The 16107-nt window shown below is 47.7% G+C and overlaps 1 protein-coding gene across 1 annotated transcript in view; it reads right to left on the bottom strand.

The window, feature by feature from the left end:
• LOC146188248 (cytosolic endo-beta-N-acetylglucosaminidase-like) overlaps positions 1 to 4985 on the bottom strand; it is a 71752-nt gene extending 66767 nt beyond the window's left edge. Inside the window, exon 1 of the mRNA XM_084605010.1 lies at positions 4759 to 4985. Within this exon, the coding sequence (XP_084461136.1) occupies positions 4759 to 4985 (227 nt within the window). The remainder of the gene's footprint in view (positions 1 to 4758) is intronic.
• Positions 4986 to 16107: the final 11122 nt, after the last annotated feature.

Consider the following 16107-nt stretch of genomic DNA (forward strand, 5'->3'; position numbering starts at 1 on the left):
GCACATCCAAAGCACCTTCTGCACATGTGCATTACTGCAGTGATGTCACAGATGCAGAATTATGTAAAGCATGGCAATAAAAGGCAACTTTTACATAAGTTCATTGCTAGTTTCACACCACACATCAGCTTATGCCGATGCCAAAAACTTCTCGAGACTGCCGTTTCACTTCAAAACTACATTATCTTGCTCAGGAGGCAAAAAACAATACACTTCAATACCCCTATAATTCCTTGAACAAACCACAAAGCTTGAGATTCTATGTATTGCTGCTTCATGTAATGCTCGCAGCACATGCAGCAGGAATAAAACTTCTCATAAACTGCAATTTGCCAGAACTGTCAACTGCTTATCTCTTTAGATGCCTAACTAATGAAATTGTAAATGCTGACCAATATTATACAAGAATGATTATTAAAAAGTGTTTACAACAAATTTCTCGAAGATTATGTTCTTTACCTTTACAGATTGCAAATCATAAACTATGAAGAGACACCCGTGCAGTCTCTGCCGGTGGGTTGTGCAGCAATGTGGACTTTGGGTACCTGGTACAGCTTCAGGATTAGATTTAATTATCTATTCTTTTTGTTTATAAGAGGCAATATGAAAACTGCAAAATTGAAGGCTATTAATGAGTGAGCCTAGGCCTAAAACCCTCCTAATCATCTATGTGGTCTAACATAATGAGCATCAGAAATATTCCTTTAAAAGCTTTGTAAGTTGGTTTTTCCACATTACATAACTAAAAAAGGGTGTTGCTGACATTTCTTATTCAGATAATATAGACATATTTTGTGTTTTTGATGATGCAGAAGAAGCTAACATGATTCTGGCAACAATACCAAGTGCAGCAACATTTTTTACATGCAATGTGGGAAAGCAAGACAATAGTTTTCAAATATGCCTTTCCTTGTTCAATATTCTGAACTACATTGCTCTTTCAGAAAATTTAAGAACTGGGCTCACCTATAATATTGGGGACCCTCATTTCTGGTATATAATACTGTCCCCTAAAATTAAAATGCAAAAGTTAAGTCAATTTTGGTTGATTAGCCATTCGACCATTATCCTCTACCACAGACATGTCCACTGTGCTGCACAATCCAGTTCTAATTGTACTGCAAATTTAATTTCATTCATTCTCCCTTTATAGGCCCATAGACATGACATAAGGGGTGGGGGCATATATATATATATATATATATATATATATATATATATATATATATATATATATATATATATATATATATTTGTTAAATGGTAGTGGTGGAACACAAGGAAAATACGCTGAGTACAAATGGCACAAAACAATATAAAGAACACAAAAGAAACAATAAAGCTGAAAGTGCTAAAATACCGTCCATTACATATCACCTGCAGTACTTCATTTTTAGTTTCATTCTATTGTGGACATACCTAGCAACATAAGAGCATGTGAGTTGTTGAAAATTACACCCATCAGAGAACATAACCTTACTGCTGAGAACCAAGTGCAAACAATTTAAATATTAGGTTTTGAAGAAAAAAAAGAAAAGAGGCATACATTAACAGCTCACTCAATAAAAAGAAGTCAACATGTTCAGATCGATTACATACTGAAAAAATTCCTCCCTTGCTAACTTGCTCAATAGCACTGAATGGTTCCAAAATCAATGTAATGCCAGGGCTATTGCTCCTCAGCATAGAAAAATATGCTCTTTGATAGACATAAAGCACCAATGAACAGACCACAATGCCACAGCTATGTCAAAAAATACATACCACACAAATCTTGCCATAAGTAGTCGTCCAGCGCTGAAGAAAGCAGGTTGATCTTTAGAAGCAGGAGTAACAGCACTTCTACACCGTATTCCTCCTCTGCAGCAAAGGTATCATTCATAACATTAGCATGATACTCGTAACTAGTACATACATAACTATAGTACAAAAAGTAATGGCACCACACATGCCAAAACAATGACTCAAAAATTTTGACAGTGAGCTTAAAAGCTACAACTCCTGTTCCTAGATATATCTGTAACAATATCTGCCACCTCTTTACAGTCGAAATAACTGCTTAAATAAACTAGAATAGCAGATTTATGACAAACTGCTAGCACAATGACAATACACATTAACTTCAATGAGAGAATGTCTCAGTACCAGTGAATTGTTGTAATGAGTATAACACAATGTCTGACAACAGAAACTACAGAAGGAAAAGAATGTGTTGTTATTGGTCAGGCATAGCCTCCTTTCTATGGGTCAGGAGGCTGAAAAGTTCAGAATGGAAATAGCTGAGTAGAAACTACAGCAAATCCCCAAATGAAAAATATTAGTGATATAAAAATTTTCCTTAGCTCGCTAACGAAAATTAGCACATTTAATCAAAATAGCTGTTTGGGCCAGTTGGTTCATACTTACACCCTAAAAGACCAGCGAAAAAAAAAGAAAAAAAAACAGGTACAAAGGAACACAAAACGTATTTCAGTGCCCGTCCTGTCATTTTTTGTTCCTTTGTCCCCGTTATTTTTTTTTTTTGCGCTGATCTTTTTATGTACCGATTACAAAAAGAAAGTCAGTCTTAAAGCAGAGAAGGGGTGACACATGGTTTGCTTCAATGCTGAAGACATCTGATCACCAGCTAACCCAGATTTTTCACTTGTTAAGTGATTTGATCGAGTCCAATATTTATTATCAGTTCTTAACATAAGTGATCAGCAAGTTAAATAACACTATTTACTCGCACACGCCCTCAGACACAATGAAACTCAATTGATAAGTCACTGTCTGGGCGTGCACCATATTGCACGGCATGAGCGAAAATGGCAACACGCAAGGAGACACACACATGGCACGCGACATAAATATTCTCCGACGAGAATCCCAAGCAGTATACATTGAGGCAGATGTCAGTGATCAGCAATATGTGCCACAAAAGTGCGCGTGTCAATTTAAACGCCCCTTTCTGGACGGAAACAATGCTTTGGACTTACCAGCACGGATAGCAGAGACCAGTTTCAAATTCTTTGAAGAAACGACAGTCTACGTTCTTGCGCAGACGAGACGAAGGACTTGAGCCTGCAGCGAAAAAAAAAAAGCGTGAGAAATGTCTTTCCTGCACATTGCGTCACTGCGACAGTATACATGTACACGAATCGGCTCGGTCCCACCTCTGGTCTCGACGCCATCAGCTCAAAACTGCGGGGTTAAATCGGCGTTTTGAAAGCGTGACTTTAGGATATCAAGCGCGCTGCCTTCGAACGTACAGGTTGCTGGCAAAAGAACCGTAAACTTAACCCATCACCCTGCATGCTCTCCCGCATTTATGGCAACGTTCCCGTAAAGCAGCAACAACGGACGATCAAAATCGATTGTAGGCAGCGAGCAAAAATAATGCGGCATGCAAACACGTCAATGCGTATCACCGGGACTGCATTAGCGCTCGTCGACGCATACTTTCGCCCCCGGGATATGCTTGTGAGCGTCGTAGACGACTAAAAATGCACCATTAACATCCCGCAAAAAGGTCGTGACTATCTGAAAATTTTGGGATGCGCCGCTCCTCCAGTCTGAACTGAGGGAGTAGTATGCTCAGGTTGGGATCCAAGACGTCGTGTTCAGAGGCCGTTTCACAGACAAACAAGCAGCGTCGCGGACGTAAGCAATAACAAAACATGTTCAGGCCAAGTTAAATAGCACAGAAAAACACGTAAAACGAAATGTAAAACGTCACTTACATGCGCGGCGGAAATTTGGCGCCAAGGATCCGTTGGAACACCACCACCGCGACGACCAGCCATCCGCCGTTTCATTCCGAAGTTCACTTTCACGAAGTCGTTTCATAGTGAGGCATCGATGAGCGCACTCGATGAAATAATCGCTGAGAGCAACCGAACTTTTCTAAAAACACAGATGAGTACCAACGACAAAGAGCACGAACGCTGACTCGTGCGGCAATCGCCGTCGTCGTCTTCTCGGACTCGCAGAGTCGCAGGGAACGCAGGCAGGCTCAAGCAACTACGAACACGTGACGCTGCGTTGAGAATAAAAGCAACAAAACTAAAAAGCAACTGCTTCGCTTCTCGCCTCACCACCACTCCCCCCTCACCTCCCCTTTCTCCCTGTTTTGCAGCGTACACACTTGTCTGTCCGCCCTTGTTCTGAGTTCGGCCTTGCTCCCTCCACGGTCAGGCTCGCGTAGGAGTCAAAAGACGGGACAGGGGTGTCGGGGGGGGGGGGGGAGGGGAGGTGAAGAGGGAAGCACCACTTTTTGTAAGAAGATAAGATGCTCCCAGCTTTCGACGATTCCCCACCTCCTCCGGGGAAAAACGGGGGGTCCTTTTGTGGTAGCTCTTGAAAGGACATCGGACGGGAAGTAGAAACACAGCCGCACCCAGCTTGAAACCGGTTACCATCATAAAAAAAAAAGAAGAAACAAGCGGCAAACTTTTTTTTGCTTGAGCTGCAGGGACGAAATGGTGTAAAGTCATGCGAGAGAGACTAACGTCTTCCGTGCGGGTGATTGCGCAGGGTATATTTAAGCCATGCGGTTTCAGATAGCATAAATCCCGAAGTTACCCTCCTTTTACACTCTTTTGTTTTAGAGTGTGGGGTCTCTGGGAGCCTCAATGCAAACGTGATGTAGGCTCCATAGGGGTCCCCTACTAGGGACTCCACCTAGTGTAGTGTTTGTGAGGGGAAGGGCACTAAGCCTGACCCTAGAGCAACCTCCACGTAGCTATTTTATTAAACATTTTCACCACCACCACCTACCTGTCTTCGAGGTAGCCGCCCATCATATCGTGGCAGAAGAGAATCCTGGGGTCATGGGGCCTCCCTCGCCTAATGGTATCCCTCAGAGGTTCGACAGCGCACAGAATCTGGTCCTTGTACCCGAGGAGCTCGTCCAGTGACGTGAGCGGGGCGACTTCTCTGTCGGGCACAAACTTGATCACTCGTGTAGGGGAACGCATCAGTTCCCGCGATAGGAGGATGCCCATAGCTGCCGGGCTACGCGCTGCTTCAGCACTCGGGTGTACCTGCAACAACGGAGGAGCTCCCCCCAACTTCTTCTCCCTCGTTATAATGGCACATACCCCCAGTGGTGGATTGGCCGAATTCATGGTAGGTGACGCGTATTGTCATTCCCTGAAAACTGCAGCAACGGTGTGTCGGGTGGCGTCACTAAAAAATAAAACACGACAAAAAGGAAGTCAATAAACCTTTAGGTTTTAAGTGCACATTGCAGTGCATAAACTAAAATGCATACGCAATAAAATAGTTCGAGCACCGTTAAGCTACTGCAATTGATACTGGTAATGGTGTCCAATGGCACCCTAGTAACGAAAACGAATCAGATAATCTCTGTGTTTGTGAGCTATCTACACGACACTGTTCAGTGACGCTTCTGCTACTTCTAATACGGATCTACTAGCTAACTTCAAAGCTTTTATTAGGCTTTTATCAGATGATGACTGTGCTCTTATCAATGGTCCTTTCACGTTGGAAGAAATAGAACACGCAATTAACCAATTACCCCTCTCTAAAACACCTGACCCTGATGGCATATCATGCGAGTTTTATAAAACTTTTAAACCTTTGCTGAGTCCTGTCTTGCTGTAGATTTTCGCTTTAAGTTTTGATGTGGGGGTCCTTCCTCAGTCCTTTACTAGGAATCACACAGTCTTAATTCCAAAGAGTACGGATAAAGAAAAATTGCTCTCGGTGGATGGTATTAAGTTTGGGTCACGTGGCTCCTGAGTATCGCACCGCTGCCACCCAGTTATTGCATGCGGCTCGCGGCCCCTCGGTAGCGTTGGCCTGGCGGCTCCGTGGCTCGGCGGACGGCATCAACGGTCCCAGCAAAAACGAGACATCTTCCAACGAAACAACCTTTACTACAACCTCATGAAGAAACGGGCAGAGAAGCTGACCCGGAGAGAATACAGACACTCTCACACAGCTGGTGTCTAGCGTCGTGCCAACGGCGCGTCAAAGTAGTCTGTCTCAGCGGAGTCGGCCGCTGCTTTTTATAGGTTTGCCAGTTCACAGGGAAAGGGGGAGTCCTTACAGGGAAGAGAGAGCCCAACACGTTCGGACAAGACGGGATGACTCAATCGCAGGTGGCCCGACCGCATCTCCTCCACCTCCTGCAGACGGGCGAGGGTGACACACTCTCCATCGAGCTCCGGGCTTGGCAGGCGTTTGCACTCACACACGCACGCACACACATTTGGCGCGTGGCAAGATCACGTCGAGACTTGCCCGCGGGAGGAAGCGTTGGGCGGCGCCGAAATGGCCGATCCGCTCGCGGTTCTGACTTGCTATGCGGTGGCCGCGTCAGATGACACGCTTGTCGGTGGCGAAACGTAACAGACTGCCCCGCCGGGGAAGGGAGATCCCGAAGGGCAGGGGACTGCATCCGCTGTCCGGAGGGATCGGGATGTTGCTGCTAGCCGGGGTCGTCCGATTCCGCTTCCCTTGAGCCCGAACAGCCCGGAGACTTCCTTGGCAGTCCTGGTTCTCAAGGCACTCTGCAACTTGTCTTCGGGAGCGTTTTATGACAACCCACAACGTCACAACCACGCTAAAAACTCAACCGTTCAGCCAGCAAGCACGGCACAATCTTCACTAAGTCATGCCAGACTATTTCCCTCTTATGCCCCCATCTATTTTAAAGGCCAGCTCAGCAGCACTTGGAACGCGTCCACAAATTTGAAAATTGCGCTTGCAAAAACACCACTTTCAAACAAAGATAATACAATACAATATGTTCAAAATCCTATGTCAGGAAGAAAAACACCAACTAGTGAATACAGGCTTCTTCTCACGTTATCGGCTCCGACTTAAGTCATCGGCATTACCGTTGAGATCGTCCTTTTCACTAAAGCTTGGGTTGTCGGTTTCACGGAATAACCTTACCTTCCTGTTTCTGTGCAAAGAACCACATGAGGATGAATCACTCACTTTTCTGAACAACATATCCCTCTCCTTACGGGTTGCACACTAGTCACGCATTTTCTTTGCAGGGGCGCATTTGCACCTTTGGGATAGTCGCCGTCGCGATTGCTCCATTCTTTCTCGCGCTTGCCTTTCCGCTTTTTTCTGCGGCAGCACTGGAACACAGGCTTTCTTCTTTCTTTTCGCAATCGTTTGAGTTTGCTCTTTTTACGATGGCAGCATTCTTTCTCGCGCCTGCCCTTCCGCGTTTTTCGTTGGCAGCACTTGAATACCGGCTTTCTGCTTTCTTTTGAGGCTATCTGACACGATAGCGGTAACTGGAGCTAGTAGGGCACCGGTGTCGTTAAAGTGGTCAAAGTGCGGTGCCGCGTCTGATTCGCGGCCAGCAGCGAATGACTCACTTCCAGTCAAGTCCGAACGACAACGGATGACGTCAGTCGTGTCAGTTCCCCTTCTAGGCATTTGCTCTGGCGGCTCGCTACTCAGTACGTCGCCTCGCTCAGAGCTAACCGGCGCACGATCAAGCTCCTTCGACAGCTGGGGCGCTTCGGATTGTGTGAGGGCCATGTGTGCTACATCCGCGTTCGCACTGCGGTTGCTTTCGCGAATACAACCTAGCGTGGTTTCGGGGCACAAACGATTCTGAGTCTGCTCTGGACGTTCGCTGTCGCCTTCGCAAGTCTCGCTCTCTACAGCGTCGGTCTGCCCTGGCTGATCACAACTCGCGGGCTGCGCAGTTTCCCTGATCGGCACTTCATTTTTCGGCGTGCTTTGCTCTACGACACAGCTGATTTCGGAAACCGCAATTTTCCCATTTTCTAGCTGGTTTCCATCTCCGCAACGCTCTACACAAGCTTCTGCTTTTAACTCGAGAGGCGGTTCAGTTACTACCAGTTCCCCACACCCATTTGATGGAACTGTATCTCCTACAGCTACTTGGGTCGGCGTGCAGTTCACCTCGCTTAACGGCATCACTTCGGACTTCTCGCCGATTAAGCCTGTGCTAACCGTCTCAGCTAGTGGCTCGACCAAGGTAACACGATGCTCTTCAGTTCGAGGATCGGTCGGCTCACTACTGCGGTCACTTTGCTTGGCCGCTTCCCCAAGCTGTTTCTCACACTCAGGTGCAAGTTCGATTTGCTCCGGAACTTCCGCACTATCTAGCAATTCGCTTACAGCGGCTTTCACCTGATACGCCAAATCAAAGTACGTCGTGTCAGAATGTTTCTCGCTCTCATATCTTTTCCGAAGATCATGAGGCGTTATCTGATATCGTATCAGCAATGACTCTTTTAGTGCATCATAATTTTTCAAGCGGTCGCCAACCAAGCACTTGATTTCTTCCGACGCTTCAGCGGAGAGAAGAGCTACCAACTTCTGTGCCCAACTATCTCGCTCGAAACGTTTACTTCTGCAGACATTCTCAGTCTGCCAAATACTCGACCACATCCTCGGCGATGAGGAACGGTGGTCGACTGTCTCGCGGTATTGAACCGTTACACTTAATGGCACTGAAATCTTTAATCTTTTCCACGCTCATTCTATGTGCTGATATCTCCAGCTGCATCAGTTTCCTTACGCGGGCGTCCTCTTTCTCGTGACGTTCCCTACGTTCACGTTCCTCTTTCTCGTGACGTTCGTCAATGATCTCAAGGCATTCCAAAAGCTCGTCATCTTCAGCTTCCAACCCAAGAATAGCCTTTAACACTTCTGGTTTTCTGAGTTTGTCTAACAAATTCAGACCCGACTCCTTCGCGAGCTCCAGCAATTTCGGTTTGCGCAACGACTTCAAATCCAAATCCATGGCTGTTCCGAGTACTGCCTTCTCTACTGCCCACTATTGCCTTGCTGCAATTAATCCAGCAACAACGACAACACAATTACCAGCTCTGGTCTCTACTTAACAAAAGCCTGGCAAAACTCAGAAGAAAGTCCCGCACTCACCAAACCTCGCAGTCAAGAGTCTAACGCAGCCGTTCCGCTGCAGGCAACCAGTCATCATACAGGGCTCGTTGCACTGCTCCCGGCTTTCCGCTGAGCTGCTTGTTACACGGGTCACGCCTCGGACATCTCCCCTCTTCCCACCAGATGTTGCACCTCGGTCAGGCCTGGCTCATTTCGCCAACCACGGTCACGGCTTGGTCGTCCTCGTCCCTCCGCTGTTCACCAGTTGTTGGACGACGGCATCGCCTGGCTCGTCCTTCCGACCACGGTTACGGCTGGGTCGTCCCACCGCTGCCTACCAGTTATTAAGATTGGGTCGCGTGGCTCCTGAGTATCGCACCGCTGCTCCCCAGTTGTTGCATGCGGCTCGCGGCCCCTCGGTAGCGTTGGCCTGGCGGCTCCGTGGCTCGGCGGATGGCATCAACGGTCCCAACAAAGACGAGACGTCTTCTAACGAAACAACTTTTACTACAACCTCATGAAGAAACGGGCAGTGAAGCTGACCCGGAGAGATTACAGACACTCTCACACAGCTGGTGTCTAGCGTCGTGCCAACGGCGCGTCAAAGTAGTCTCTGTCTCAGCGGAGTCGGCCGCCGCTTTTTATAGGTTTGCCAATTCAGAGGGAAAGGGGGAGCCCTCACAGGGAAGAGAGAGCCCAATACGTTTGGACAAGACGGGATGACTCAATCGCAGGTGGTTGATTGGTTGGTTGGGAACTTTGGGATACTCACGGGGGGTGGGAGGAACCGGACACGGGTTATGCCGGCCTAATGTCGCGGCGGCACTCTCGGTGTCCGGGGGATGGGGAAGTGGGATGTGGGGAGGGGTGGGGGGGTAGAGATCGTCTTGTCGTCTTGGCCCGCACCAAGCAAACAGCCCGGTGAACGTCGGCAGGTCGGTAGTCCGGTGCAGCAGCGAGCAGCGCCTGCGGGTGTTCCAGGCGAAGCCTGGTACTGCGCCTCTGCGAGGCACAGGAAGGACTGCTGGTTACAGCAGGACACCACGGCGATTGGGGCAACCGCCGCAGCAGGAGGGGACCGCGATAGACTGCTGCCAAGGCAGCAGTGCGGCGGGTGGCGCTGAGGAGACCGTCTGTAGACAGCGCGCCGAGGCCCGCGAGCAGGGAGCCCACGGGAAGCTGTGTCTCTGGAGAATCCGGGCGGCAGCAGGGAGGACTGCTTATTTACCTCTGCCGTGGCAGAGGTGCGGCGGATGACGCTGGAGAAGCCGCTGGCAAGGCGATGCGTCGAGGGCCGTGAGCACAAGGCCCACGGGAATGCTGGCGGAGCAGAGGGGGGACCGCTGGAGCGGCAGGGGACGCGGGTGCGTCAGGGCCCGCGGACCGTGAAGGCCGCGGGAGACTGGCAGTGGCCAGCAGGGCTGCGCCCACGGAGGAGCTTCAGTGGGCCGCCGCAGTAGCCATGAGCCCGGTCCAACGCAGGGCCGCGCCGCAAACGTGGAGGCGACGAGGGGGGTGCCGCGGGGAAATCCAGGTCACCGGCACAGCACTGGGTCGACGCCTCGAGGGCGGGAGGGGCGCACTGTGAGGGTCCGGTGATCCTGGAGTCGGTTGCAGCACTGGGTTGCGCACGCAGGAGCTACGAGGTGCGCGAAGGAAGTCGCGGGTCCGGGGCATCACGGCAGCAGGAAGGTTGGCAGAAGCCAGCGAGATGGGGACGATGGCCCAGGGAATATGCACCAGCGGGCTGGAGCAGGGAGGACTGAACCACCGAAGGGGGCGAGCAGAACGCACGAATACGTGAGGGACGGTCAGGGCTGACGAGAGCGCGGCGAGAGCGGGAACGCACGAGCTCGCCGGAGCGAGCGCCGCACGCACCCGCTGGTGGCCCGACCGCATCTCCTCCACCTCCTGCAGACGGGCGAGGGCGACGCACTCTCCCTCGAGCTCCGGGCTTGGCCGGCGTTTGCACACACACACGCACCCACACACATTTGGCGCGTGGCAAGATCACGTCGAGACTTGCCCGTGGGAGGAACCGTTGCGCGGCACCGAAATGGCCGATCCGCTCGCGGTTCTGCCTGTTGCTATGCCGTGGCCGCGTCAGCTGACACGCTTGTCGGTGGCGAAACGTAACAATGGCTACAGGTCAATCACGTTGGCAAATGTGGACTACAAAATTTTTGCGAAAGTACTATGAAATCGTTTACAGTACGCCATGACGGTTCTCACTGGCCCTCATCAGACTTGTGGCTTGAAGGGACGCTCCATAAAAAATAACATACATATTGCACGTACAATTCTCGTATCTTGCTCTGGCTCTTATGAGCAGCTTGCTCTACTCCCGATTGACCTTGCGAATGCATTTGATCGTGCCCGGCATTCGTTTCTATTTTATCTTCTCGAGCGTGCAAATGTTGGATCAACTGTACTGAAAGGGGTGCAACTTTATTACGACTACTGTTCTACTCGCTTGATTGTTAATGGTCACCTCTCAGAGCTTGTGCTAATTCGATCATCCGTGAAGCAAGGCTGTCCTATGTCACCGCTACTCTTCGCCCTCTACCTATACAGCCACTTTGTTTGAGTGTACTGCAAAACCACAGTATACGTGGTTATATTGCCTTCAGTAATGAAGTCAAAGTGCTTGCGTACGCCGACGATTTGGCGTTTTTCTGCACAGACAAACCCAGCATTGACAAAACTATAACCACCATTCAGCAGTTTGGCATTGTATCTGGCACTCAAATGAATAAGTCTAAAAGTTCGGGTCTGCGGTTCGGTTCATGGGGAGCAATGCCGGCTCATTATGCTGGAATTGAATGGTCTCGTGTTCCCCCGAAATACCTTGGAGTTCCCCTTCATGCATTCAAGTTTTATGTGGGCATTACTGGAAATAGCGGGTCACCGCACTCCAAAGCTATGCTCAGGCTTTTCTTCCGCACCGCTTATCAATTTTTGGCCGAGCACAGGCATGTAACATGTTTCTGGCTACAAAACTTATGTTTTATAGGTACTCCATTGCGCGAGGAATTAAATCTACAGTTTTCACCGACCGTTTGAGACGTTCATATCGTCGTCCAGTTTTGAGCCTATGCGGCGCGATAACTTATTGAGGCCCGTTTCTGCTGGCGGACTAGGTTTGACACATCTCTATGTCAGACAGTTAGTTGCTCGTTTCTTCTTTTTCCGTAATAGCTCCAATCCAATTACCAGAGCATCCCTGCAAACTAACCTTGTGAACCTTCTTCCAAACTTAGTGGTCTCCTCCAATTTTACCGATCGGCCCTTATTATTTGGTTTTATGAAAGAAGTTTACGATTCAGTGCGTGTTCTGGCAGTTCGCTTCTCTTATCAGTACTTATTCTCTGTTTCACGGAAACATTTATATCAAGAATTGGGATCTATGTTGTTCCCGCCTCCCTTATATCGTTCCCTCTATTCTAATTTATGGGGCATGATGTGTTAAAAAGGGTGCGCAAAATGCCGACCTCGCCTTCTACGAAAACGTTTCTCTTTAAACTTCATGCCGAGGTTTTGCCTGTTAAAGTGTGGCTTCAGAAAAAAATATTTTCCTTTCTTCTGTTAATTGCAGGTTATGTGATACACCTGAAACCATCAAACACTGTTTTATTGCCTGCAAAGATGCAATGTTACTTTGGGACATTCTGCAAAGAACATTGAAAAAAGACTTTATTTTGAATTCCCACAGTGTGCGTTACTTGATAACCACCGAACATGACCACGAACCTTTTGACATGATTTTCCTTCTTGGACTGCACAGCCTGTGGAAAACGCGTATGTTGGATCGGAATGCTGAGCTTCTCGTCTCCCCCGCTACTCATTTCGGCCAGATGGTGCACCAGCTTAGAGACACTTACGAAGATAGTGACTATCAACCGGACTGGATGCCATTGTTGATGTGTTGTCTTTCCTTGCCACCGTTTTAATGAAGTTGTGCTAAGTAGTATTCTAGTTGTGTGGTGTTGTGTTCTATGTTTCAATTGGACTTTTCGCCTACAGGCTGATTACTTTGTAAACAATGCATATAGCTCTACGCTGAATTTAAAAGCGGGTAATAAATACCATGCTGAAAAAAAAGGCTTCTGTGGTGTAATGGATTAACACCACTTACTTGATTGTAAGACATGTGTTCGATTCTTCTGGGTACAATGTTTTCTTTTTATTAAATTCACAACTTTCAAATAAATTACGACCATATTTCCTGAGGTATGTTTCCCTTTATATTGCATAATACCATGCATTTTTGTTCTTAACAGCCACAAACGCAGCCAGGATATGATGGTATGCCAACGGTAGGTCTATTCAATTAATTACACTATTCAATTACAGTAAGTATTCAATAATTACACTATTCAATTATAGTAAGTAAATTTAATCCATAAAACTATTTTATTAATATTGCATTTCACTTTCCGTACTGCTCTTCATGCTTCGAACAAAACGTAAGGTTGTATTTTATTATTGAGTTACCCACCCGGCACTTCTGTTGCTGCAGTTTTCGGGAAACGGCCATACGCGTAAGTGACGCACACTTGCACCTCGTCGCTTTCTTCTTCAGAACAGCGGAGACATGGATTCGGAACGCCTCGAGCCCCGATGAACATCATCTTCTAACCGTATAATTCAGTTGGTTATACATTAACATCTATCATGTTTTAATACTGTTGTTTACATCCTCAGGGCACAACGGGTAAAAAGAAAATTAAGAAATTAGTTGTAGTTTAGCTCTGGTTAACACTTGTTGGAGGTTGATTGGGTCAGAGAAATAACTCAAGTTACCGACATTCTAGTGGAAATTAAGAAGAAGAAATGGACATGGGCAGGACATGTAGAGCGAAGAGAGGATAACCGATGGTCGCTAACAAACTGGATTCGAAGGGAAGGAAAGCGTAGCAGGGGGCGGCAGAAAGTTAGGTGGGCGGATGAGATTAAGAAGTTCGCAGGGGTCAAGTGGATGCAGCTAGCACAGAACCGGGTTAAGTGGAGAAATATGGGAGAGGCCTTCGCCCTGCAGTGGGTATAATCAGGCTGATGATGATGAACACTTGTTGAATTGCGAAAGCAACAGCAGAAGCTTCTTTTGCCTGCTCCTATCACGCCTTATCAGTGTATTTACACTGTCATTGGCTTAGGCCTTCAGTGTCGTAAAAAGAAACATTTCTCTGCCCGAAAACTGCTAATTTACTGTCAAGATAGAACTGAAATTAAAAGCCGCACTAGAGGCCCAAATCTACACTGCGGTGGCTCAGTGGTTGAGACGCTAGGCTACATGTCCATTAGCAGTACCCGAGCTCAATCTCGACCGCGGCGAACGTGATTCGATCGAGGAGAAACGTAAAGGCTTTCGTGAGCTGTGCAATATATCGCTGCTCGTTGAATATCCTCAGGTGGTCGAATTGTTGTTGTCCTCATAAAATGGCACATACCCACAAGAGGGATTGTCCACGACCAGGCGGTGATTGCAGTTTCTGAGATTCTATTCTGTAGAACAGAGATTAGAATTTTGATAAAATCCGGTGCACTGCCAGTGATGGTTGAGGGTGGTACACGGGCTTGCTGAAATTTTGATTCATCATCACCGTCATTCTCAGCCTGACTATACCTACTGCAGGGCGAAGGCTTCTCCCATATTCTTCCAATTAACCCGGTTCTGTGCTAGCTGCATCCACTTGACCTCTACGAACTTCTTAGCCTTATCGGCCCACCTAACTTTCTGCCGCCCCCTGCTACGCTTACCTTGCCTTGGAATCCAGTTTGTTACCCTCAGCGACCATCGGTTATCCTCTCTTCGCACTACATGTCCTGCCCATGTCCATTTCTTCTTAATTTCCGCTAGAGGGTCAGTAACTTTAGTTATTTCTCTGACCCAATCTGCACGCTTCCTATCTCTTAATGTTACCCCTATCATGTTTCGCTCCATAGCCCTCTGAGTTGTCCTCAACTTAAGTAGAACCCTCTTGGTTAGCATCCACGTTTCAGCCGCATAGGTGAGTACAGGTAAGATGCAACTGTTGTATACTTTCCTCTTGAGCGATACCGGCAAGCTGCTAGTCATAATCTGCGAGTGCTTGCCAAATGCGCTCCATCCCAGTCCTATTCTCCTTGTTATTTCCCTTTCATGGTCCGGATTTGGGGTTACTACCTGTCCTAATTTTTGATTCGTGCGATTAAAAATAGTAACGATATAATAATAAATAAATAAATGAATACATAATTAGGAATAACAAAATGTATATATCAATAAAGTACAAAAATTATAACCAGTTATATGGAAAACGTTTTGATTCTAGTAGAAAATTTTGTGCGGCTAGAGTTTGCATTCCCATCGGCACGTCCCAGCATAGAAGTGTCAAGAGACAGAACAACCGCTGACAAGTGCAAGCTGAGTTTCTATTATGGCATTTCTAAAAGCCGCCACCTTAGCGATGTATATTGGCGACAGAAGAGCAAAAAAAAAAATAGTTGGGGTTTAGCTCTAGTTAACCCTTTTGTAATTGCGAAAGCAACGAAGGAAGCTTATTTTGCCTGCTACATTATTCCCCTATCACACTCTATCAGTGTATCGTGCTACATTATTGGGGGCGCTTAAGCTCATCCTTTAAGGGTATGGCGCGAGAGCGTAAGCTACCAGCCCGCATATAACGTCACGCATCAACCAAGCCTGCGTGTCTGCGTGTGGTAGGGGTAACAGAATGCAAGCGGTTCTGGCAGGCTGATTCTGATCTCACCCTCCCATATGAAAGGAGCGACCCGAGTTGGCAGCTCCTGCCCGTGGCATAGGGGTAACATGAATTCAAATGTGACGGCAGGCTGATTTTTTTATGAGGAGACCGTAGCTACGCATTTTCACGGCGTAGCTGCGGCCACCCTAGGTCTCGCTTTGGCTGTCGAAATATTGCTTTCGCAATAAAAGGAGCATTAAAGAAAACGAAAGGTTGGCTGTTCTAATAAAGTTCAAGAGAGGACGGTGATGGGGCCCTTGCGTCTAAGCAATGTACGAAGATGGGTTGTTTGGAGAAAGGCCCACTGTCGTCAGGTGCCGAATTGTCGTCTGCTTCCGTGCCGGGCAAACGCGCAACAAATGGTGAATATCTGCGTCATTATTTTGTGAGTTTTGTGAGTTGCAGACAGGACACCCTGGACGTTGATATAAATATCCATATTTAGGTCATGCTCGTGTTACAGCATGTGTGAGGGCAACCCCGACCCGGATCCTCCGTAGCGCCACCTCCT

Source organism: Amblyomma maculatum, chromosome 5 (genome assembly GCF_055883805.1).
Source record: "Amblyomma maculatum isolate TAMU_Amacu chromosome 5, ASM5588380v1, whole genome shotgun sequence".
In the NCBI taxonomy this organism is placed as follows: Eukaryota; Metazoa; Arthropoda; class Arachnida; order Ixodida; family Ixodidae; genus Amblyomma; species Amblyomma maculatum.